This window comes from Linepithema humile, chromosome 8, assembly GCF_040581485.1.
Source record: "Linepithema humile isolate Giens D197 chromosome 8, Lhum_UNIL_v1.0, whole genome shotgun sequence".
Taxonomy (NCBI): domain Eukaryota; kingdom Metazoa; phylum Arthropoda; class Insecta; order Hymenoptera; family Formicidae; genus Linepithema; species Linepithema humile.
This window is the reverse complement of record NC_090135.1, coordinates 5,521,994-5,546,795: the sequence shown is the minus strand read 5'-3', so window position 1 is coordinate 5,546,795 and position 24,802 is coordinate 5,521,994. Positions and strand designations below refer to the sequence as shown.

Sequence of the window (24,802 nt, the reverse complement as noted above, 5' to 3'; positions counted from 1 at the left end):
ACAAACTTTTTATAGGACCAAGATGGAACAGAGGTGGTAGGGGTCAACGCAATAATAAAAATTTTTACAAAAAGCGCGGTGGACGCACATTTATTTTTAATATGTAATATTTAACATAACATTGAAAAGTAAAACAATACCATACGCGTGATTTGTAATGAACATATATACGTATTCAAATAAAATTAACGTTTTGTGTATATAATAAAATAATCATTCATGACAAAAAAATTTAATTTATTCAATTTCTTTATTGACTGAGAGCGTAGATAGTCTTAGTTTTTACAATATAATACAAATACATTATGTATTATAAAATTAAATTCTAATGAAAATGGGCTATTTTATCATTGTCAGATGTCCGTCCATGTCCTTTGTATACGTATTTTAAATGATAATTGTTTTTGTCACTAACGTAATCCTTTTTCATTACTCATCAAAGAATGCAAATATCTGCGTTATTCAAAATTTATAGTATTAGAAATAGCAATAATATAAAGGTATTAAAAATAATTAAAAACAAAAATTAAATAATTATAAATACTTAGATATTATTTAATAAAATCGAAGAAAGAGAATTACAACAATTACCGATACATGATTATGGCTGAGAAACAGTGAAGTAAGTCTTCCACTGACTCTTAAATGTTTCGCTATTTATTATATTTACTGATACTTAAGTAATACCCGTAGTTGTTGACAAGTCTTACGTATTCCAATTTTCGTTTCTTTATTTTTTTTTCAACATCTCTTGCTATTTGATATCGCTTTTTCGATGAATATTTGGTTATCTAAAACAAATTTTTTGAATAATATCAATACATACAGATCTCTACATTGCAATTTGATAGAGTACAGTGCATAGTATTGTATATATAATTCACATCAAATATGTCATATATGTAATAAATATATGTAGACATAAAGCTTTATATTTAGATACCAGGAAATGGGTATGTTAGTGTAAAGTGCAGAAAGTATACCTCGCTCATGTGCTTTTGCTCGTGCACATGTGTAATAATTACAATGAATGTTGCAATTAAGTCATTTCTTCTACAAAAACAGAGAAAAACTAAAAAACTGATAAATTTAATAGTTGTGACAAATATTAATAAATAATTATTATAATATATTTAAATAATTAAGAAATATATACAGAGACGTATATTTAAAGAAAAATGTTATTACCTATTTGAATCGAAAGTAACTTTTTCAACAATACTGAAAACAAAATTATACAGTTCAACTTGTTTTGCATGTTTTGCAACACTAAAAAAAAATGCATTAACATATTCGGGCTGAGCTCTGCGCTGTATTAATTCCGTTAAATAATGGCGAATGATAGCAAGATCTTCAGAGCAAGATAGGTATTCTAAAAATCTTTCATCAAACGTTGCATTCCATTTCTTCCATATCTCGTTCCAAATAGCGTGGTTCATTGGTATTAAATTATGACAGTATGTTCGTTTCATCTCCATCGAATTTCTGCATTACAAAAAAATATCTTATTGCTACAAATTTGCTTACATTTTGAAATTTTAATTATAAAATAATTTATTCAGCATGATACAAAAATGCAACAACATTCTGATGAAATAAATATTATACTTATAAAGTAGCTTACGAGTTGTCTTCAGAATATTTAAACTCTTCTAATAATTTCGAAGCAGCATTTCTTCGGCACTCAGAAATACCAAGAATACATGCCCATTTTACAGCTTCTTGTCTTAAATATATAGTGAGAGTATGGTCTGTCCATTCGTCAAAGTATCCTATTTTTGTAAGAAGTCCATCTATTCTGTTTTTCATTGTTTTCTAAAAATCGTTAAACTTCAATTTAACACTGTTTATTTTCGTTTATTTAATATATTTTATTTTATTTAGTATGTAAAATGTAACTTTTTTTTATGGAAATCTATCATTACCTACCATTATCAAATTACCATATTCAAGTGGAAACATACAAGTAAAAGATTCGAAAACTTTAATCATAGGATACCATGTAACAAAATTAGTATCTCGTATTACGAAGTTCGTAATATATATATACACTTATACACTTATTTCACTTAATACGAATTTCTAACAAATTTAGTCACTCGCACTACACTGCTCTGGACCAAACAAACGTAAGCGCGCGCCGCGCGGCTTCTCAGCGCCATCAGCGCACCTAACGTCAGAAACTTGCAGATTCCACCATCTGCACAAAGTACACTTTCTGTCCACTAATTAACTAACTACAGAATACTGAGAGTGTACACTTCTGCACTTTAAGATCGAAAAAAATTTTTTTTATGAAGAATACTATTATTTTTGATATACACTATCTTTATTCGTCTCCACAACACGTTATTATACATTTTACGACCGATACTAATATATAAATGTAATTAATATATACATCAAAACTGCGAGCTGACAGGTCTGAGCGCCACCATGTTAGAATGACGCTGACCAATAAGACACGAGCGACATACATCTCAACGCGACATCCTAGCGAGATGATGATTTTCTAGATTTCTCGACTTTGAATGCATATATTTATTTTTATAAAGCACACAGAGCAAAAACAAGCAGACTTTTCTTATGTAATTTGGGTATGCGCTATCGATTGAGCCTATTGCCAACTCAATCGGCCCAGCCGTTATCGAGATCCGATAATCTCGGCTTGTCTCAACTTTCGGGCTCGCGTAAAGATACACGGTCGGTCTTGCGCTTGCGTTGCGCGCTGCGCGTGAACTTGGCGCGAGACACTACCGTGTCTCTTGATATTGTTTTTTATCTCTTACGCGAGAATAACGCGCATAGCACGTCAATTGTTATTTGTTCCAAATGTAGGAATGACGATCGTAACACGTAATTTATATAAAAATTTTTTTAAATAAACAGACTTGTTGCTTTTATTTAAAATTATTTTTATAAATACTTAAACGTTGTTCATTGGACGGGTTGGACATGCTTGCCTCTGAATTAATTGCCAGCAAAATTGATTCAAAATCTTCTTTTTGTTTCGGACAAATAGTTTTTGCACACGCTAATGTTATATTTTGAGAAATATGGATTTTTGAAGCAGACATATTACATACAAAGATATCATTTATTTTCTGTTCCACGACATTAAGTATATAATTTATGTAAACAATCAAAGTATAATAGAAGAAGAATTATTAGTCAACTTTTTTTATTTAAATAAAATTCCTCAAATACTTCTTCATCTAAGCGCGGTCATAATAGTCTCTTCTCTTAAAATCAAATTCAGACACACCTTTTTGTAGTGAAGTAACATACATGGACGTATTAATATCTGGACGGAGCGTAAAGTTCATTTCATGGCGAGGGGAATGATATCAGTGGGGCGGGGGATCGGCCATATTGGTTGGCGACATTTTAGCGCCCTATTTGAAATATATTACTTTTATTTCCAATATATGAGAATAGGATTTATACGAAAATTAATTGATTAAATACAATATTTTTTACATATATTCTGTTTATATATAATTTTTATTTTTGTTTAATATTTAATATGTGTGTATGTATGTGTGTGTGGTGTCTAATTATTATATTAAATTAGTATATATTTTTAATAGAATTTTAATGAACACAAAAAATAATCAATAAATTGAACTGTAGTTTAACATTACTGCATTAGTTGGTTAAATGTAAATACATATAAATATAATCAAATGTAAATATATCATTTTATGTAAAAACATTTTCTGAATAAAAACATTTGTCTTATATATTATTGAATTAGAGGAAAAAAGTTCATGGTTTGAAGAAAAAAAGAGCATGGTGTCTTATAATTTAAAATAATATTTTTTAGATATAGAACAGTTCCAATATTTATTCTTATATAATATTTGTATAGTATGCAGATATAAAAATATACACATATAATAAAAATATAAACATATAATAAAATATAAACGTATACTGTAATTCTTAGATCTTTATAAATAAAGTAGCACATTTTTTTTAAATTAACAAAATCGAATGTTTTTGTAAATTTAAAATGCTATTGTCCCTGAAACAGTGTTAATTTATTGCGAAAGTGTCTTTCACTTCTTACGTTATCCATAGCTTGTTTGCCAATATGATAAAGTCTAATTTTTATATATTTACAGGCAATTGCTTTGATTAAATGTATTATATGATTTTCCAAAGGATTTTGATCGTATGAATGTTCTTTTAAGTTTAGAAACAAATTATTCGATTCTGTGAATTTTACAAGAACGCAATTTACAAGATAAGCTTTCGAAAATTTATTTTTCATAAATTTTCCTCCACTTTCTGCTAAAGCAAAACGTATGACTCTTTCTGCTTCATGACAAATTTTTGTCACATTAGATGATGGATATTGTAAATTATTACGACTTTTTACTTGTACTAAAATAGAATTTACATTTTTTTCACCTGATGTTAGTGCATAAACGCATTCCTCACAATACAATGATTTTTTTAAGTGTCGTACTACAAAACCGGCAATATATACAATAATTCTTGAAGAAAATTCTTGAAAATTCAGTGATTGTACGAATGTCTGAAAAGTAGTCATGATCGTTTATGTCTGGAGACACATTATAATTTAGTTGCAGATTATCAATCAATGGAGTTGAATTGTTAATTATATGCTCACTATTTTGTGAGGAAGTCACGTGCAAAATTTCAATATTTTCAAGAGGTATACAATTACCATTACCCGAACTGCTAATTTCAGAATGAATTAATAATTGTTTCATAGCTGCCTTAAACTGGCGAGCTGTGGGATTATTATTGTAACCTCCTCTGGATCTAATGCAACCAAAAAACAATTCTATATGATCTTGACTTATTTTGTATGTTGGAATATAATTTAAATTGTTGGTTTTATCACAAAGTTCGTTATATAACTCTTTTAAACTTTCGATACATATCAAAAATCCAAGAAAACCAGTTTTTCTTGCAGAATCAATAACTCGAATCTCATCTTGAAGCCGTAAATTTAAAATGTAAGTCTTACATTCTTCTATTTTATTCATTATTTTTGTATAATTTAAACGATTAATAGGTTGCTTATAATTAAATTGCCTCATATTTTTGGAGTTAAATATGTCAAATAAATCATTAAATATAGATAAAAATTCTATTGTTGCTGAACAATCCTGAAATTGTGGAAGACGTAAGTATTCTTTACAAACTTCAAGTGCATCAGCTACAGATTTGCTAAATAACTGAGTAGCAAAACGAACTTTCATTTTTTGTTTTTTATATTCAATATGTGCTGATCTTAACTTATTGTCTAGATGGAGACCTTCTTTATTTTGTAGATTATTTAGAGTATAATGTACTGCCATTTGATAAGCTGTTTGGAGCCATTTAAAATAATCTTACAATCTCCAAACATATTACGAATTAGCTTTATCATGTGACATGGATTAGGAAAAATAAATATTTTTTCCTTCGTAACCGGATGAGGAAACCAAGTCTGTAAACAACTTGGTGTTAAATTACATTGCAATTTTTTTACAGTACTTAAATTAGTATTAGCACCATCAAAAGTCAACCCAACAACTCTCACACCAGTATCATGCAACAAGCTGATGCAACAGTTAATCAGACTACTTTTCTGATCTGCCGTTATTCCATTAATTAAAAAGTAGCCGACAGGTACTTTCCATGCAGCATTCATACAAACAAAAAGAAAAACCAAAGCATCTTTAGCAATGTTGGTATTATCACTTATAATTTCATCCCCAAAATCTACATAGCCACAAAATTTTTCACCATCATATTCAATATGTTGTCTAATTAACATTTCATCAAAAATTAAGGTACCAAAAAGTGGATAATTTGTAGCTTTTACTCGTTCAGAAATATTGTTTAATGCTTCTTCCATAAAACCGGGATTTCCATTGATCGATTTATACCACTTACTTATAGATTTTGGGTGTGGCAGACATGCATTAAAATGTTTGCGTACATAATTATATGCTCTAGGTGAGTAATAATGTAAAGTTAATGCAAATTTTTTAATTTCAGGCGAATACTCTTTAGAAAGATGCTTTTTCTTATTAATAGATGCATTACTTTTTGCTATTACACGCTTAAATAATGGTATTTCACACTTACGAATTGTTTTTAATAAATCTGCATGTTCATCTGTTAATAAACTTTTTTGTTTTAACTCCTTTAATATTGTATTTAACTTTGTGATTCGTTCTTCTTGACGCTTGTTTTTTTGCTTTAATGTTCGTACTTGTCGTTGATAAAACTTTCTTTGGTTGACTAATGTTTTACGCAATAATTTTTTTCTTGGTGTGTCCTCTAATTCTTTGGTATCTCTTTCACATTCTTCCATGTGACATGTTTGAATTTCTGATTCCGACTCCAACTGTAATTATATATAAAATTAAAAATGTTATTCATTATATAGTGCACGAGAAATAAAAACACTTTACAACATTTTTTATATAAATGTCAAAGAGATACAAAAGAGATACAAAAATCAAAATTATAACAAACACAATTTCATAATAATTATTTGTTACATATACGTGGAGTGTGTAACTGAAATATACTTACTGCCAATTCATCATTGACAACAGATGTTCCAAATGACATTTCCATTGGCAATTCGCTTTCAATTGCTTCATTATTTTCAGTTGTTTCAAATGACATTTCCACTGGCAATTCGCTTTCCATTGCTTCATTATTTTTATTAGTTTCATGATCTTCAATTTTATCATGTAAAGTACTTGACTGTGAATGTAATATTCAAAATTATATTGATGCAATTATATTAAATGTGCAATTATAGTGAAATGCAATTAATTTTATACTAAAAAAAAATATTCAGAATAACACAATATTCAACAGACGAATTTGTAATTGAAATATTTAAGAAGATATGCATGCATTTAAATTTATAAAACTCAAAGATTTCAAACAATAAAATTAAAGCATAATAAAATTGTAAATAAAATTATACTTACATGTGGAATCGCAAACTCTCTTAATCTTGTACATGTAACAGAAGTACGATCAAAATCAGCTTCTAAAAAATGCAATGAGCATAAATATGCAGATTTAGGTAAATATTCCACACGAAGGCCCATCGCTTCAGCCCAAGCTAATTTTTTAGTTTTTTCTTTTGGAAATCTAGTAAAATACATCAATTTAATGTTACACAAATATACATTTCATATAAATTTAATTTAGTGTTAAGAAAAATATAATTGAAAAATGTTATGAGATGTAAATATATAAAATTACATTATGCAACATATCAAATATTAAAATTATGTCTTTTAGTATTAATATAGGTATATATAATATATAAAACAAGCAAGCAACTACAATAAATAAGCAGCAAAAACTTTTACATTAAGAGGGGATTAACTTTTACATTAAATTTTTATAACTTTAACTGCTAAAAAATCTTATTTTATTAAAAGCAAATTTAATTTTTAGGTTATAATGTAATACTTACTTGTGAAATGTTATTTCAAGATTTTCTTCAACATTAATTTGTTCTCTACTTTTTCGGTAGCTTTTATTGCGGCAACCGATGGCTGCACAAAGTGGCATTTTTCCAATTTTTAATAATACCGCAAATATTTTATTTAACTGCCACACAATCCAAAATTTAATACGTGTAAACATGAACGTCTTTTTATTCTACCACTAGAAAGCAGCACTAGTGTCGCAAACCAATATGGCGACCCCTCCCTTCCCTAAAGTCTTCACCCCCCGCGCCGTAACGCTCCGTCCAGATATTAGTACGTCCATGGTAACATACATATGAGTGCTATCAAATTTCACAGAAAGTACAGTGTTGATAGAAACATACATACCATGTATACCATATACACCATACGTCTGAAAATTTTTAAAACAGTTAATAATAAGTTACTAATAAAGATCATTGCAAAATACATAAAATTTAAAAGTAATACAAACTTTAATGCGATTACTTGATCTTTGATCCCATAGAATTACTGAACCAATACCCGTCCCTGTCATAAAACTATATAAATTATCTGAAGAGAAACAACGCAATTCATAATTTTTGCCTTGGAATGGAGAATTCCATGTACGTACAAATTTTGATTCTCTAAAATCACAGTAACAAATATAACTAAAATATAACTAAATTGAATGGCCAATTAATGTCGACAATAAGATTTATTACCTTGTATCCATTTTTCTAATCTGACGTTTATATAGCATGAGAATAGTGTGAGTATCTTGCCATAGTAGTTGGGAACAAGTATCATCACTTATGCATTCATCCGTTACCATACAACTAAAATAGCTTTACATTAGTTTATTGCATATTATTCTCCATATACATAAAAACCTACAAGACTGGAGAAAGGAGAACAAACTCCTCTCCTGTCATCGGGCTATATAATATACTGGAGTGAGTCGTTCTGTACGAACTAATATGTAGCTTGCGGCCAAAGGATTGCAATAGTAGAGTATCCGTTTTCTTTCCACATTTACTACCGTTATGATGGGAGATATTATAAAAACGAAGACAGACATCAGACAAATTTTCTCTAATACCGCCCTCTCTTTTTCACAGTGGCCACCACCACTCCTTTAAAGTTCACACCAGTATGTTATATAACTCATTAAGTTATAATTACAAATTAAAATCATATAATAGTGTCTGTACAAACATAGTCAACCTTTAATTGTACAGTTGTAAAAATCGATTAATTAATTGAAACATAACTTACTTTTTATTAATATCATAAATTAGAAGTGATCCTTCTGCACTAGCAGCAATTTTTGTTTCTGTAGGGTCTAATGAAATTGACTGAATCAATTTCTTGCCTTTATAAATTGTTTTATTTTCTTCCGCAAAACCATCATCTTCAAGTGTATTTTTCTGTATCTAAACAAACACGGACTTTTTACATAGTACATTAACATAGCATAATTACAGATTTTTTAATCATACCTTTATTAAATTTGAAGAACTTGATATAATATGTTGCGTTGTTACTTCTAAACGTAATCATCATATACATTGGAATGTGCTTTTAATTGTTGAATATAATTAATGTCATTCCATAATTCAATTCTCCAGTGCCGAATACTGCCATCTCTGCAAGAATTTTTGTAAAAAATAAAAAAAAGAAATAAACATAAAACAAAATTTATAAATAAATATTTACACGTGGCCGCTTATAATTATATCATTGCAATGAGCAATGCTTGAAAATTCACTGTTACAAGTTCCAATAATTTTGTCTCCTGTAACGTTACCGTCGTCCTCTGCACGATTAAAAGCTGAAAGAGTCTTGTTGTAATAAAACCAAATAGTATTTTTAGTCATTTTTAGGCATTTTTCCTTCATTCTGTTGGCTCTCTTATCTTTTTTGAAAATTGTTTTTATTGCAGATATGTCATTTCTTTGATATATTTTATTTTTCCAGTTGTAATGCGTAATAAATTTAGAATCATACGAAGATAATAGTGGTTGACATCTGTAAAAGAAAATAAGACGTACATTTTTCATTGTAATTTTATGTAAAATCGTGAATATTTTACGTACTGATAATATGTAAATATTAAAATGTATTTTAAAATGAAATGCTTAAACAATTAAATCAAGTTTTGCAAAATTAAAAATGCGACAAAAAGCTATGACTTAACGTTAATATGTATGTAAAAGATTTATCAACATATATTGTACTTTATTTGAAAAAAAAATATTTTTGTTATCTGAGAACACGTTTCTATTAATAACTGCTTTTATGAAGACTAAGAGTGAGATTTTATCGATTGATTTTGTGCAAAAGTACAGAGAAGACTATAACATCGACAGATATAACGTATAAATTTCTTATAGCTATTGATTGAAAAATGAAAAAGGAAGCATATTATTGCTGATGGGCACCCTGGTAGAAAAATCACCATGGTGCTAGGCTGGCGCTAACTTACTTGCCCCACTGCCTGATAAGGAGCTAGTATGGCATGCAGACTAGCGCCAGACATAAAATCATCACATTCTTCCAGTTTAATACCCGATTTAATCGACTAGTCAGGCGTTAGCTAGCTCTAGTGTAGTGCTATCTAGCCGTGGTGTGGCGCACGGTAGTTCTGATGTTGTACTATCTAGCCATGATGTGGCGATAGCTAGTTCTCACGCAGTTCTTATTTTTATAATCGACATCCAGACGTTAAAAATAAAATTTAATATTTTTCATTAAAAATATATATAACAAAATATAAAATATTTAATTTTCGATAATTCTCTCTTAATATTTTTACATACACATGTCCGTATAGAATTTGACGTTGCAATGTTCGGAAAAGATCTAAATGTTCACAGAAAATGATATTCAATAGAAACTCAATGTTTTATATCCAAAATTATATTAACATAAATTTTTTAAGCACTGTTAATCTGGACATTTAAATATGGAAGTTATATGAAAGTATTAATATGTTAAAACATTGAACAAAATTGTTTCAACTATTGTGTGAACTTTTTATTCTATATGGATGATAAAATGAGAAATACAATTAAGGAATAATTTAAGAATAATTTTAAAAAATTAACAACTTGAAAAGACAGTTATTAGGCGTTTAGAGTTTGGTTTTTAATTCGATCCTTTCGGTGTCCCTCCCAGTCTTTTGCATTCGACAAAGTATTGCTGATTGTCTTCAAAATGTGGGATTCTTTAATATATTCTCCCTTTATATTTAATCCGATATATATGTCTGAAATAATTGTAAATAGAAATAATAAATTATGCACATACACGGTATGAGTTCAGTTACTTACTGATAATAATTAAATAATATAGTTATTTTACCTTCAATATACTGATACAGACGAGTTCTTTTGAAAACTTTTTTCCCATTTATCTCTTTAATTGCCGTGTATTTTAATGCAATCTCTCTTGACATAATTATTTTTAATTTGTTGCTAATGTTTTTCGATAATGTTTGATCTACATCGATGTACTGACGTAAATAAGCACACTGAAAATATAAACATAGAAATTGTTAGACTATGCAAAACACTATCAAAGAACTGTTATTATATTTTACATACACACACACACGCACACATACTACACACATTTTAATTATACTTATACCAGATTTATTATACTTATACCAGAAGCACTTACAAATTCAGAACAAAAATTTTCCATTTTTAATTTTGTGTTAAATTACAAGCAGCCGTTTGATTAATCAGAACACTTTTTATTTTTTTTATATCAAATGCGATATTTTCTACTTTTGAAAGTAGCAAATTTATTTTTGTAAATAAAAATTTATTTTAAAAAATTTCGAAACATATATACATAAAAAATTATATATATATATATATATATATATATATATATATATATGTGTGTGTGTGTGTGTGGAAAATTTCGATTGCGTTTATAATTTCAACTAACTTGTATCATTTATTTCAATCGCAGATTTCAACTGTTGTATAACATCAGCGGAACCCTCGTTTAGCTGGTTTGTTAAAATATTCGGAATAGTTGATATGACGGGTATTTCATTTTCAAACAGTAAGACATTTTCCTCCTGGCACTGTTGATCTGAAAAATATACAAACTTCTAGTAAAAATTAGTCAAGAAATATATAGTATAAGTTTATCTAAAAATACCATACCTAAATTATTTGAAAACAAGTCCAAGTCATAGAATTTTTCATCTGAAAAAAATACACCATAAAATTAAAGAATTCGTAAATAATGTATTCTATAAAGAAACATTTCATCATTATGAAATCATTGAAACGTATTTTATTATTTATAATTATACGATTTCTCATTTGCCATTTACTTCTGTAATTCAAGATAATTAAGAATATCAACATTTAATGTTGTGAACAAATCTAATCTGAATGTAAACGAATATAAATAAGAAATTTTATAAATTACCTTTGTCATGTTTATCTTTACTAGATTCTTCATAAGAATCATTTTTCATTGCAGTGTAATTTTTGTCGTTGGTTTGCTGTGACATACACTCATCTGGAAAATAATTATAAAAATAATAATGTGTAAAATTATAATAAATGATGCAAAGTATTTAATTACGAATGTAAACACAGAAAAATGATGTTTGTTCAAGTGAATTAATTTGAGAATTACTAGCATTTTTTACAAACTTCATTAGATTTCTCATCTGTATATTACAACAATTAAAATAATACGTATAGTAAAGAAAATTAAATATATTATTTAACTAATTATGCAATATAATCAATTTTAAAATATTATTCTTAAACAAATAGACTGAGCAGGAAGAATTACTATATTCATCAACATCAAATGATTTTTATACCAAAATGAATGTTAAATTATGTTGTATAAAATTATAAAAAATTTTTAATTATGTTGCAGGCGTTGTGGATTGTAATGTATAAAAATATAATAATATATAGTTATGTAGAGCAATTGATGTAAATGTAGTGGCAATAATAAAAAAGTAACATACATAATTGAATTATATGATACATATGCATTCAAATAAAGTTACCTTCGAATAAGGTATCACATATTGCAGATTCGTCCGTGCATTTATTCTTTTTCTCAAGTTTTTTTGATAAATTTTCGCCTAAAAAAATAAGAAAATGTAATTATATGCGGTAAAAATTTAAATAGATACATTAATTATTAAACTTAGACAATCACAAAGTACATTTAGATGAGCTAGATAATTTGGAAGAACCAATTTTTTCTGCATATGATTTTTCGCCAGTCTTTTTTAATATTTTAAAAGCTGAAAATGTTAAAAATAATTAATAATTATAAATTATTATTGAATATAAAAATAGATTATTAATACATCTCATCCTATTAATTATGCTTTAAATACACATTTTACAAATACATTCGTTTGGAAGACGATCCTCGTGAAGAAATTCTTCCACTGTCGTGACAGAATTGAATAGTTCGTTTATCTGTTCTTCATTTTTTAAAAGTTTTTTTTTGCGAATTGAATTTTCTACTTTCTTTGATTTTTCATTTTGATCTTCATTTGAATTACTTGTAAAAGCAAATTCCTTGTCATTTAATAATTGTAATCTAAGCAGAGCATCGGCATACGTTTCTGTAATAAGTTTATTACAATAATAACAATAATAAAAATTTGGTAATATTTTACAGTATTAACTTCTTATATAATTAATAGTAAAATTACATAAATTCATACTTCCATGTGCTTTAATTTCCACGGTGTACTCCGGCCATGATGTTGGTGCAGTGTCTAAATTCTTTACAATGTTATGTAACAGTTCGGAATCTCTCTCAGTGTATGGTGGCGGAAGAAATTTACATTTTATTTTTTTTGTCTTCGCGTTCCAGTCGAGCCAATTTCTTGGCACAATGTCCAGTTGTTTTATGGACCCTTTTCTTCCTCTTGTCACGAATTGGACGATCACGTATGGACGACTTTCGTCGTCACTATCACTAGTGTCAGACATCTATAAATATAAGATAAACAAATTTAAATATACCCAGCAACCTGTAGAAAAATTATGTCACTGGCTATGTTACAATATCACTTACTGTGAAAATTCGATTTTTATCAATAGCAATGTTCAATCTTGTAAATACTTTTCGTTCAGTAGTCCTGCCATCTTGTTCGTGCTCGTGTTTTCTGCAACGTTTTTTGTTTCTCGAGCCTTGGTAGCGTTTCTATGACAACATTGTCGACATTCACACATGAATATTGACACCGTCTATTTTGACATTAGATAGACACTATTTTCTTCAGTTCGAATTCTGCAGACGTTAGCCTGCGGTATACACAAAGCATTTGCTTTGTGTAGTGGCTTAGAGTGCAAAAGTTTGGAAATTGCAAGCTTCTACACGACTATCACTGCCAACCACACTACATTGTTATAAACCTTTCTATTTGAATCCATATTTTCATGTTTTGCACACTGCACTTATCACCGCACCACATCACACTAAGCCAATTGTAAACTTAAATATTCGCTTTTATATTAATGCAAAAGTTCCAAAGCAAAGACTTTTGTATTTTCTTTATTTGGTTTTAAAATCATTAATTTTGTTGAAATTGTATTAATTAAAATTGATTTGTCTGTTGATGCTGGTTTAGGATTTAATTCATAAATATCTACATTTGCAGAATTACACGGATATGTGTACACGAAATCCTTTACTTTCATAATGTCGACGTTTGCTTTAAAAATACCATCTGTGACATATATTTTTTTTATACGACAAATATTTTTATTGTTTAAAATAACAGTATTGTCGGGTGATTTTGTTGTAATGGTTATTTGTTTATATTTTAATTTTTTTATTTCTCCATTAGTCTGTTGTAGAATTTCTATTGAAGGGAGAGACGGTTTTTCATTAAGACATAATTTTTTTTCGTGCATTCTTCGAGCTAATTGAGGAGCAACATTGTGTGGTGAACGTAATGTGTTTTTTATTTTTCCTAAAAAAATTTCAAACGGAAACGCAGTTATGTAATTTAAGTTACATTGCATATTCTGTACGTCGTCTGGTATATGTTGAAGGCTGTGTACGTTCATTATCACAAATTCTGGACCATACAGTTCTTTTGATATTAAAATGAACTTTTGCAACAGATCTCTGGCGTAATCGACATAGTTTAAAGCATTTTTTGAACATAACATTCGACATGCTACATGTAAAAGAAGAAAATGCTTGTACATATTTTTATCAAGAATATCTTTAAATAGAATTGGCCCGCCGAATAATAAAATAAATCTATAATCAGTTACTTTATAATTTAAATGGCACGATACAGGTCTAATTTTTCGGTCAAACTCGATTGGCTGCTGGTGTTTTATAATTTCCATTTTCTTGCATAATTCGCTTCTCTGCTCTTGACTTAATTTAACATTTAAATCATTAGACATCAACGCATCCAATATTTTTTTCATGACTCCTAAAAAACAAAGATGCATTGAGTCGAGAATAAATTGATCTATCATATTCAATGATGGCTGTATTAATACAAGCGGAGAAACAATTGTGTGATGTTCGATATCGTTGAAATTTTTGAAAGTTTCGTCAGTTCGTTTTTCACAATTATCTTTGGTTATGTATATGTCATTGTATTATTAATTTTTATTCCTTCAATTGTACACCGTTCACAGCCATATTTAGCATTGTGTCCTTTTATACCTTTCAAGAATGATCGAGCCGGTGTATCACATACAAAACATTTGATTTTTACTTCATATTGTTTACCGTTAATATCTATGCCACTATGCTTAAGATCGTTAATTTCTAAAATAAATTGACATAAAAATTCTTCTACATCCTTCGGTTTATGATTTCCTGAGTATAATGCTGTGACAAATGGAGAATAAACGTCAGGTTCAAAGTAAACTTTTACGAGTATAGGTCATACAACTTTTGCACTAGATTTAAATAGTTTTATGCCATCGATATTAATAATTAAATTTAAAGTATTGCTGTTATGTATATCGTTATTTACACAAGACTGTAGGCCTTGTTTAATACCAAAGTAAGTAAATTGTCCCTCAGTGCCGTCAGAATCTGTCATTGTAATTATTTTGTATGTTGCAGTATTTGTCTGCAAAAAGGTTTTTGCGGATTTTGGCAATGAAGGCATTAACCTAGTCCGAAAAATATTTAACAACTTATCTAAAGTTGATTGCGGAACTTGACATTCTAAAGCCCATGCTCTTAATTTTTTTTCTTTGTCTGCATCAGTGGGTTCAGTTTCTACGTGAGTCTCAGGATCATTAACATCATTATCTTCGTTTTCTTCATATATCTCATCGTTGTTACACTCACTAGAATCATCACTATTAGTGTCTTGATTATTAATTTTATTTTCAGAAACTGAAATAGATTCTTGGGTGTCAAATACAGGTTCTTTTCTTAAATCATTGGAATTGCCACAATGCTCTTTTATTTTTGATTCCACGCCGCTCCTCAATTTTTTGTTTTGCCTATTAATACTAATTTGTTTAATGTGTCTTTTCAATTTTAAAGTATTTCTATATTTGGAAGCTCTGTATCTCGCAGAGAATAATTTCAAATTTTTATCCATTTTAAAACGTCTAGATTATTTAGATATATTTGCAGACTGCAGTACATAAATCTCTCGATTCCTAGCCTAACTAATTCCGAATGTCATATTTTATGCCAGAAATGTCATATTTCATGTCAGAAATGATCTTTTCCCAGCCTTGAATAGCCCTGACTAGAAGTAGTCTGGAAAAAACTAGCGCCAGACTACTTCTAATTAGACATTATTAACATAGTATATTTCTAGCACCTCGTTAGAAATAGCTTGACGCTGATTCGCGCCACTTCAAAACTAAATTTATTATATTAAATAGGGATACAACATGACAGTCAAGATAGGAGCTAGCTAGACATCAGGATCTAGCGTGGCACTTTCTACCAGGGCATGTATGAGAGAATGGAGATGTGATGTAAATAATCCGCGGCAGAGACAGATAGAAGAACTGTCGAAAATACATATGCTGGCAAAAGTCGTTACTTGAAGAAATATAGTATTGAGAATCATTAGCGAGCATGTGATTTTAAGAGCAGGAACAATACTATAAAGCAAAAATTATAAAAAATCTGTTTGATAGATTACGTGTTACTAATAAAATTCTAAAATAAATAGAAATACAAATAAGAATTAAGTTATATTTAACTTACCGTTCACGAAATTTTTCTGACATCTGATTCGTAACAAGCAAATGGTTACTTTTTTTATCTAAGACCTGTCTTGATATTACATCAAATTTTTTGCATATACTTCTGAGCTGTAGTAAAGTATATACATCACAACAATTGAAAATTATTAGCAATATTTCGTCCGGTAAAATGTCTAGGAGAGACATATTTGTCTTTTTAATTGGATGTTATCACACGAGAATATGAACACTACAGTATGACAATCGGTGTGGCACTGAACACTAGAACCTCGAATCAGAGTTGCTAGAGCGAGGGGCCTGATCACTGACATCTATACTGTAGGCTGCTAATACCAGACTGGCGTCAAATATATAAGAAAAAACTCTACGTATTAAATTTTCGCGCATGTCAAAACGCTGATGGATAACAGTTACCTTTTAATTGATTGATGAATCTAAATGTTATGAATATAATATAATTTAAATCACAAGATTATAAAAATATAATTTATTTTTATTATAATAAATAAATATATATATATATATATATATATATATATATAGTATATATTTATTTATTTATACTTATACTATTAAGAAATAAAAAATTAAAAATGCAAAAATACAACTTTTAAGGTAAAAACTAAAATGTATAAAATAATTACTGTGTGTGAATTGTATTTATTTAGCAATGTTTACGCAGTTATACAGTAATGTTGCAATTCTTAAGGATCTTTGGAGAATATTTAATATCTTTACATATCTTTTTAATGTTAAGTTTGGTTTGACAATTTTTGATTAAGGGTCGATTTTTTCAAGTTTTTGATCGACTTTGCCTTTTGGTTACTTAAAATAAATATTAGTAATCCTTACTCGATGGTTGGAATAACAAGTAAAATTATTTCTTGGTAATAATAATTTAATTTGTATGTGAATATTATCAACAAATTACTGATATTTATTGATGCACCAGTTACTGATATTTAATGATGTTTGTTTCTAAAGTCTACCAGAAAGTCGGTAATAACCGGCCTTAAAATTTTAATCGCGTTTTTTTCAAAATTATGTTTATTAAATTAATGTGCAACATATTCCAGTCAATTTTGGTCTAATTAATTTAAAATTTTTATTACATTAATTTTGACAGTATGTTTTATCGTCATACGTACAATCATTACTTTATAGCAATTTGTTCTTAAAAAAATTTTTTTTCAAACATGCGTGATTTTTATAATATTTGAAATTTTAAATTCTCTACGTACGACTATAAATATTGTTTTTATCTCTTACGCGAGAATAACGCGCATAGCACGTTAATTGTTGTTTCCAAATGTAGAAATAACGAGCGTAACACGTAGTCTTCATAATAATTTTTTAAAACAAACAAGTTTATTGCATTATTTTAAATTAATTTTATAAATATTTTTGACGTTATTTTTTGGGCGGATTGGACATGCTTATCTATGAATTAATTACCAGCGCAAAACATTATAAATCTTTTTTTTAATTTGGACTAATAGATTTCACACACTAATATTATGTCTTGAGAAATATGAACTTTTGAAGCAAACATATTACATAAAATTATTTAATATTTATTTTCTATTTCATGACATTAAGTATATAATTTATGTAAACAATCAAAGTATATAGAAGAAAACAGAAGAAAAATTATTAAACTTTTTTTATTTAAATTAAATTGCTAAAATACTACTTCTTTTTTTTAGTGCGATTATAATAGTCTTCTCTCTTAAAATTAAATTCAAACACACCTTCTAGTAGTGTAATAGCATACATATAGGTGCTATCAAATTGCACAGAAAATACAGGGTTGAGAGAAGTATGATTTATACAATATATATTATAGGTCTGAAAATTTTTAAGACAGTTAATAATAGGTTACTAATCAAGGTCATTACAAGATACATAAATTTTAAAAGTAATACAAACTTGAATGCAATCACTTAATCTTTGATCCCATAAAATTACTGTACCAATATCCGTCCCTGACATAATAGTATAAAAATTATCTGAAGAGAAACTACATAATCCATGATTTTTGTTTAGCATTGAAGCATTCCATGTACGTACAAATTTTAATGTTCTAAAATCACAGAAACAAATATAACTAAATTGAATAACCAATTAATGTCGACAATAACATTTATTACCTTATATCCATTTTTTTTATTTGACGTTTATACAGCATGAGAATAGCGTAAGGATCTTCCCATAGTAGTTGGGAAACAGTATTACCATCTATACAGTCTTCCATTACCTGATAACTAAAATAGCTTTACATTAATTTATTGCATATTGTTCCAAACATACATGAAAATCTAGAAGACTAGAGAAAGCAGACTAAACTCCTATTTTGTCATCGGGCTATATAATACACTGGAGTGAGCCTTTCGCGTAAGAACTAATATGTAGTTTGCGGCCAAAGAAATGCAATAGCAGACGTCTGTGATCTTTCCACATTTACCACCATTATGATGGGAGATATTATAAAAAAGACAGACATCAAACAGATTTTCTCGTCTAATGTAAATCTTTCTTCTCCGCAGTGGACAACCACCGCTCCTTTATGGCTCTCACCAGTATGTTATATAACCTATTTAGCTATAATTACGAATTAAAAATACTAAATTGGATTATATAATAGTGTTTGTATAAACATAGTCAACGTTTAATCGAACATTTGTAGAAATCGATTAATTAATTGAAACATAGCTTACTTTTTATTAATATCATAAATTAGAAGCGATCCTTCTGCACTAGCAGCTACTTTTGTTTCTGTAGGGTCTAATGAAATTGACTAAATCAATTTCTTACCGCTATAAATTGTTTCGTTTTCTTCCGCAGAACCATCATCGTCAAGTGTATTTTTCTGTATCTAAACAAAAACGAACTTTTTACATACTACATTAACATAGCATAATTAAAAATTTTCAATCTTACTCTTATTAAATTTGAAGAACTTGATATAATATGTTGCGTTGTTGCTTCTATGTTCGAAACGTGTTCACCATATACATTGGAATGTGCTTTTAAATGTTGGAGATAATTAATGTTATTCCGTGATTCAATTCTCCAGTGCCGAATACTACCATCTCTGCAAGAATTTTTGTGAAAAATAAAAAAAAGAAATGAACATAAAACAAAATTTATAAATAAATATTTACACGTGGCCGCTTATAGTTATATCATTGCAATAAGCAATGCTTGAAAATTGACAGTTACAAGTTCCATGAATCATGTTTCGCGTAATGCTACCGTCCTCTGCTCGATTACAAACTGAAAGAGTCTTGTTGTAATAAAACCAAATTGCATTTTTGGTCATTTTTAGGCATCTTTCCTTTATTCTCATGGCTCTCATATTTTCTGTAGAATTTATAACTAATTTATATATGAGAGGCCTATAAGCTATTTCATTTTTCCAGTTGTAATGCATAAAAAATTTAGAATTATACGAAAATAATAGTGGTTTACATCTGTAAAAGAAAGTAAGACGTACGTTCTTTAATGTGATCTTGTGTAAAATCGTGAATATTTTATGTACTGATAATATGTAAATATTAAAATGTATTTTAAAAAAACATGCTTAAAAAGTTAAATCAAGTTTTGCACAATTAAAAATATGACAAAAGCTATGACTTAACGTTTATATGCATGAAAAAGATTTATCAACATATATTGTACTTTATTTGAAAAAGAAATATTTTTGTTATCTGAGAACACTTTTATTTTAATAATTGCTTTAATGAAGATTAAGAGTGTGATTTTATCGATTTATTTTGTGCAAAAGTACAGAGAAGATTGTAACGTCGACAGTTATAATGTATAAATTTCTGATAGAAATTGATTGATTGAAAAATGAAAAAGGAAGCATATTATTGCTGATGGGCATGTATGAGAGAATGGAGATGTGATGTAAATAATCCGCGGCAAAGACAGATAGAAGAACTGTCGAAAATACATATGCTGGCAAAAGTCGTTACTTGGAGAAATATAGTATTGAGAATCATTAGCGAGCATGTGATTTTAAGACAGAGCAGGAACAATACTATAAAGCAAAAATTATGAAAAATCTGTTCGATAGATTACGTGTTACCAATAAAATTCTAGAATAAATAGAAATACAAATAAGAATTAAGTTATATTTAACTTACCGTTCACGAAATTTTTCCGACATCTGATTCGTAACAAGCAAATGGTTACTTTTTTTATCTAAGACCTCTCTTGATATTACATTAAATTTTTTGCATACACTTCTGAGTTGTAGTAAAGTATATACATCACATAAATTGAAAATTATTAGCAATATTTCGTCCGGAAAAATGTCTAAGAGAGACATATTTGTCTTTTTAATTGGACGCTATCACACGAGAATATGAACATTATAGTATAACAATCGGTAAGTGCACTGAACGCTACACTAGAACCTAGAACCAGATTTGCTAGAACGGTACACCGACCTGATCATTGACATTTATAATGTATACTAGACTGCTAACATCAGACTTGGATCAAATATATAACAAGAAACTCTATGTATTAAATTCTCGCGCATGTGAGAACGCTGACGGACAGCAGTCACCTTTTAATTGGTTGATGAATTTAAATGTTATGAATATAATATAATATTCATAAATGATAAGGTCGGGTGAAATACCAAAAAAGACACTCCAATATGTTTATATTTTAATAATTATCTAAATTTTTAATATATTACCAACATGAAAAGTAACTGATACGTTATTCAAGGTGCAAATTCAGAATAAACATACATAAAATATACATAAAATGTATAAATAAAACTGATCAAAATTTGATTCTAGAAAGTAAGTGATATGTTATTCTTAGTGCAGATACAAAATTTTTAAAAATTTAATTAAAATAATAAAATATTTATTTAAAAATACAAAAAAACTTGGCGCTGCTATATCGAACAACATGTTAATTTACATAATGTCAATTAATTACATGATGTCAATTAATCATGCTAATTATTACATTGTTACTCATTTTCATTGTTTCATAATACATTATATTAAGAGGGATGGAGGGGTGAAGAGGCCGCTCGACGGGAAAGGGGGGATGGTGCGAAGGGCTGCGTTGTGGTTGGGGGGGGGGGAAACTCAAAGGGGAGGAGCGAAGCCCGTTGGCAAACAGACAAGTAGCACTCAAGTCAGCGGTATATTTTATCACCACTTGGCTATAATTTATTTGCTCATTTTGCAATAACAGCGTGTCCAACCAATCCGTAAAAATCTCCGAGCGTTGCAGTAATAAAGGAACCATGTTCTTAAGTTTGCTTGATGTAAATATGGGCAATACTTTTGCTCTTATGAATTGCACTTTATCTGTTTTTATGTAGAAAATTTGATGTTCTATCAGTTCCGCCTATAATAAATATGTATAGATTTTAAATGATAACAATTGCATTGTTAAAAATCTTGTAGTTTTTATAATATCTAAGAGAATATGTAGAATTATTTTTGTCTAATATCCCACTAAACAAAATTGTGTTACAACAACGTTTCTGTAACATCTCATGTTGACAGTGTAACGTTTTTCATAAAGTCGCAGAAACATTTCTGCAACTACTCGGTAACCCGAAATGTCCTACCTCCGCAATATCCCCTATGAAACGTTTCATTTGTAACGTTGCTTGTAACATGCAGGAAACATTTATGCAACATTACGGAAACATTACAGTTATGACAATTCAACAATATCTAGGTAACATTCTAGCAACTAGAAAACTTCTGCCTTATTATCTTTTCATATGAAACATTTCATTTACAACATTCCAATAACATAGGTACACCGTTAGAAAAACATTTCTTGCGTAACATCTTTTGCAGTATTGTGTGTAACGTTTCTGAAACGTTTATCGGATGCCCAGGAAACATTTCAATACCGTTCCTCAACGAAACATTGCTATAATACTTGGTTTAGACTGAAGGATGATCCTACTTGTGGCTAAAGAGTTTGATAGGTGAAAATTATACTAAAGTTGACTTTTAATTGTATCAACTGTATCAAATAATATCTTTATCTTAAATAAATTATCTTAAATATCTTTATTTTAAAAAAATTATTTACATTGATACGATTAAAAGCTCTAACTTTATTATAATTTTTACCCGTTAAACTGTTTAGTCACAAGTAGAGGATCATCCTTCAGTCTAGACCAGGCATAATACTTGTTTATCTGTAATTGAAAAAATATTAGTTATCATATTCATTATATATTAAAATAATGCATTACAATAAATATATCAGCTAAACACTAATTGAAACAATTTCGTTATTATTTGTAACAAATTTTTATTTATTGTTACAAAATTAAAAAAACATGACAAAATACCTTTTTATAAAATATATATTATATATATATGACTAAAATTAAAAAACCTCTGAAATTAAAAAAATATGACAAAAATGTCATAATAAATAAATAAAGTCACTTTGCACATGAAGTTTCGCCAGCAGAGGATTACCGGGGCAATCTTTTCCTTATGTAAGAGATATATATATATATATCTTGAAATTTTCATATCTGTCGGTTTTCCTGTAAATAATAAAAATTTTTTATATTGAAAATGTTAATAATAGAGTATCGAATCAAAAATAAATATATACCTTATTTTCATCTCTTTTGTAACACGTATTCGCATGGCGAAACCAATCTGACACATAGCTTTTATATTCTTTATCAGTCACAGCAGGAAAGTGTCGACAAACTGCGACTACAGAAATTTAAATATAAATATAAATGATTATGATTAGTAATGGAAGAATAATTATATTACGTAAAGTATATAAATATAATATAATATATAAGACATACGTTTCAAAATATCCATAATAATGAGATTACTCAATTGGAAATTTCCGCTTCTTCCCATCCATGAACATTTTTTTCTCAACTTGTTGGAAAACAATTTTCCAAAGCAGTCCGTATCTGCTCTTGTGGAGAGGTACCTCCCAATAAATACAGAAATGTCTCCTACACAAGAAAAACAGAACACATATAGTTTTCAGTATGGAATAAAATATTTACTATTTATTATATACAGGAATATAATAGGAATTCAATTTTTTATAATTCTCAAAAAAATTTAATAATTCAAAATGTGAGATAATTGAAAGATAAATATACAACCCATATAAATAACAAAAAATAGATATACTATGTATATCACAAAAATATATTACATTATAGACATATTAATTAAATGACGAATATATATTCAAATCGAATCAGAATCAATTACGTTGTGTGGTATAAAAATGAACTCTTTTCCATCAGACACTTCATCAATTATTTCACTTTATTCATTTATTCATTCATGTTATAAACTAATAACTGCATCAATTGTTGTCTTTCTTCCTCGTTCGTTAACAAGCCATTATTGTAGTCGATTAACTTGTTCAACTTTTTAAACGGCTTCATGGGAATTACTGACTATTATTTTTCACAGATATATTGATTGAATAATATGATTTAGCAGATATTACTTACATGAAAAAAAATCAGAGAAGAGTGAAATATCAAGAATGTGTGTGGCCACGCTATGATACAAATTTTACGTGTACTTTTGATTACCTCACGTATTTGAGAAAAAACAATTCTATGTAATGACTTGGACGAAGAAGCGTTTATAAATATGTGTCTGAAATGTTACAATATGTATTCTGTTACGCAGCAGTTTTTTTTTACTTTTATTTCTTGCAATTGTTTTTCTTCTAGATTTTGTAAATACGTATTTTAAAACTGTTACATGGTAAGTAGTGAGCGATAAGTTAACAAATGTACATATAATACTTGCATGCGCATATGTATTTAGAAATTTGGAATGCGTGCTGCATTATTTACTAGCCGTACTATTACCAATACTACAAAATTAAATTTCTAAAAGTATTTGATTCTATAATGATGTTAGACATGACTGTTGCTGACGTGAATTTTATTATTAAATAAACACAAGTATTGATTTATACAAACTTGTGTAATTAAAATAATTTTAAATAGCATTAGTAATTGTTAAATAACAATGTCATTGTTCTGTGATATCAGTAACAAGTTTTAAAATTTTACTAATCATTGGAAATGTATATTTATAAGGCCAAATGTCA

The 24,802-nt window shown here is 28.4% G+C and overlaps 2 protein-coding genes and 3 long non-coding RNA genes across 7 annotated transcripts; all 5 read right to left on the bottom strand.

Annotated features, from left to right (window-relative positions):
* Window positions 1–339: 339 nt before the first annotated feature.
* LOC137001365 (uncharacterized) lies at window positions 340–1,904 on the bottom strand. Of its 2 annotated transcripts, none has more exons than XR_010891401.1 (3): window positions 1,189–1,904; window positions 592–1,053; window positions 340–453 (listed from the first exon to the last, which is right to left on the bottom strand). It is a non-coding gene; the product is annotated as an uncharacterized lncRNA (long non-coding RNA). The 2 variants fall into 2 exon arrangements; XR_010891402.1 differs by having other exon boundaries at window positions 404–1,053; window positions 1,189–1,485; window positions 1,625–1,890.
* Window positions 1,905–4,509: 2,605 nt separating this feature from the next.
* Window positions 4,510–10,321, bottom strand: LOC105668603 (THAP domain-containing protein 1-like). Of its 2 annotated transcripts, none has more exons than XM_067360067.1 (6): window positions 9,168–10,321; window positions 7,472–9,097; window positions 6,975–7,140; window positions 6,565–6,741; window positions 6,112–6,373; window positions 4,510–5,467 (listed from the first exon to the last, which is right to left on the bottom strand). In XM_067360067.1, exons 2-6 carry the CDS (start codon window positions 7,642–7,644, stop codon window positions 5,418–5,420), a joined length of 828 nt encoding a protein of 275 aa, XP_067216168.1. In that variant the 5' UTR covers window positions 7,645–9,097; window positions 9,168–10,321; the 3' UTR covers window positions 4,510–5,417. The 2 variants fall into 2 exon arrangements, with proteins under 2 accessions (XP_067216168.1, XP_067216167.1); XM_067360066.1 differs by lacking the exon at window positions 4,510–5,467 and adding an exon at window positions 5,478–5,975.
* Window positions 10,322–10,472: 151 nt separating this feature from the next.
* Window positions 10,473–16,420, bottom strand: LOC137001364 (RE1-silencing transcription factor A-like). The gene is made up of 10 exons (XM_067360065.1): window positions 13,539–16,420; window positions 13,183–13,453; window positions 12,862–13,080; window positions 12,670–12,750; window positions 12,508–12,585; window positions 11,907–11,999; window positions 11,636–11,677; window positions 11,412–11,561; window positions 10,815–10,983; window positions 10,473–10,719 (listed from the first exon to the last, which is right to left on the bottom strand). Exons 2-9 carry the CDS (start codon window positions 13,451–13,453, stop codon window positions 10,928–10,930), a joined length of 990 nt encoding a protein of 329 aa, XP_067216166.1. The 5' UTR covers window positions 13,539–16,420; the 3' UTR covers window positions 10,473–10,719; window positions 10,815–10,927.
* Window positions 16,421–17,323: 903 nt separating this feature from the next.
* LOC137001545 (uncharacterized) lies at window positions 17,324–20,701 on the bottom strand. The gene is made up of 3 exons (XR_010891524.1): window positions 19,840–20,701; window positions 19,393–19,769; window positions 17,324–18,939 (listed from the first exon to the last, which is right to left on the bottom strand). It is a non-coding gene; the product is annotated as an uncharacterized lncRNA (long non-coding RNA).
* Window positions 20,702–22,504: 1,803 nt separating this feature from the next.
* On the bottom strand, window positions 22,505–24,663 carry LOC137001544 (uncharacterized). Its single transcript, XR_010891523.1, has 3 exons — window positions 23,514–24,663; window positions 23,306–23,412; window positions 22,505–23,234 (listed from the first exon to the last, which is right to left on the bottom strand). It is a non-coding gene; the product is annotated as an uncharacterized lncRNA (long non-coding RNA).
* Between the last annotated feature and the right edge of the window lie 139 nt (window positions 24,664–24,802).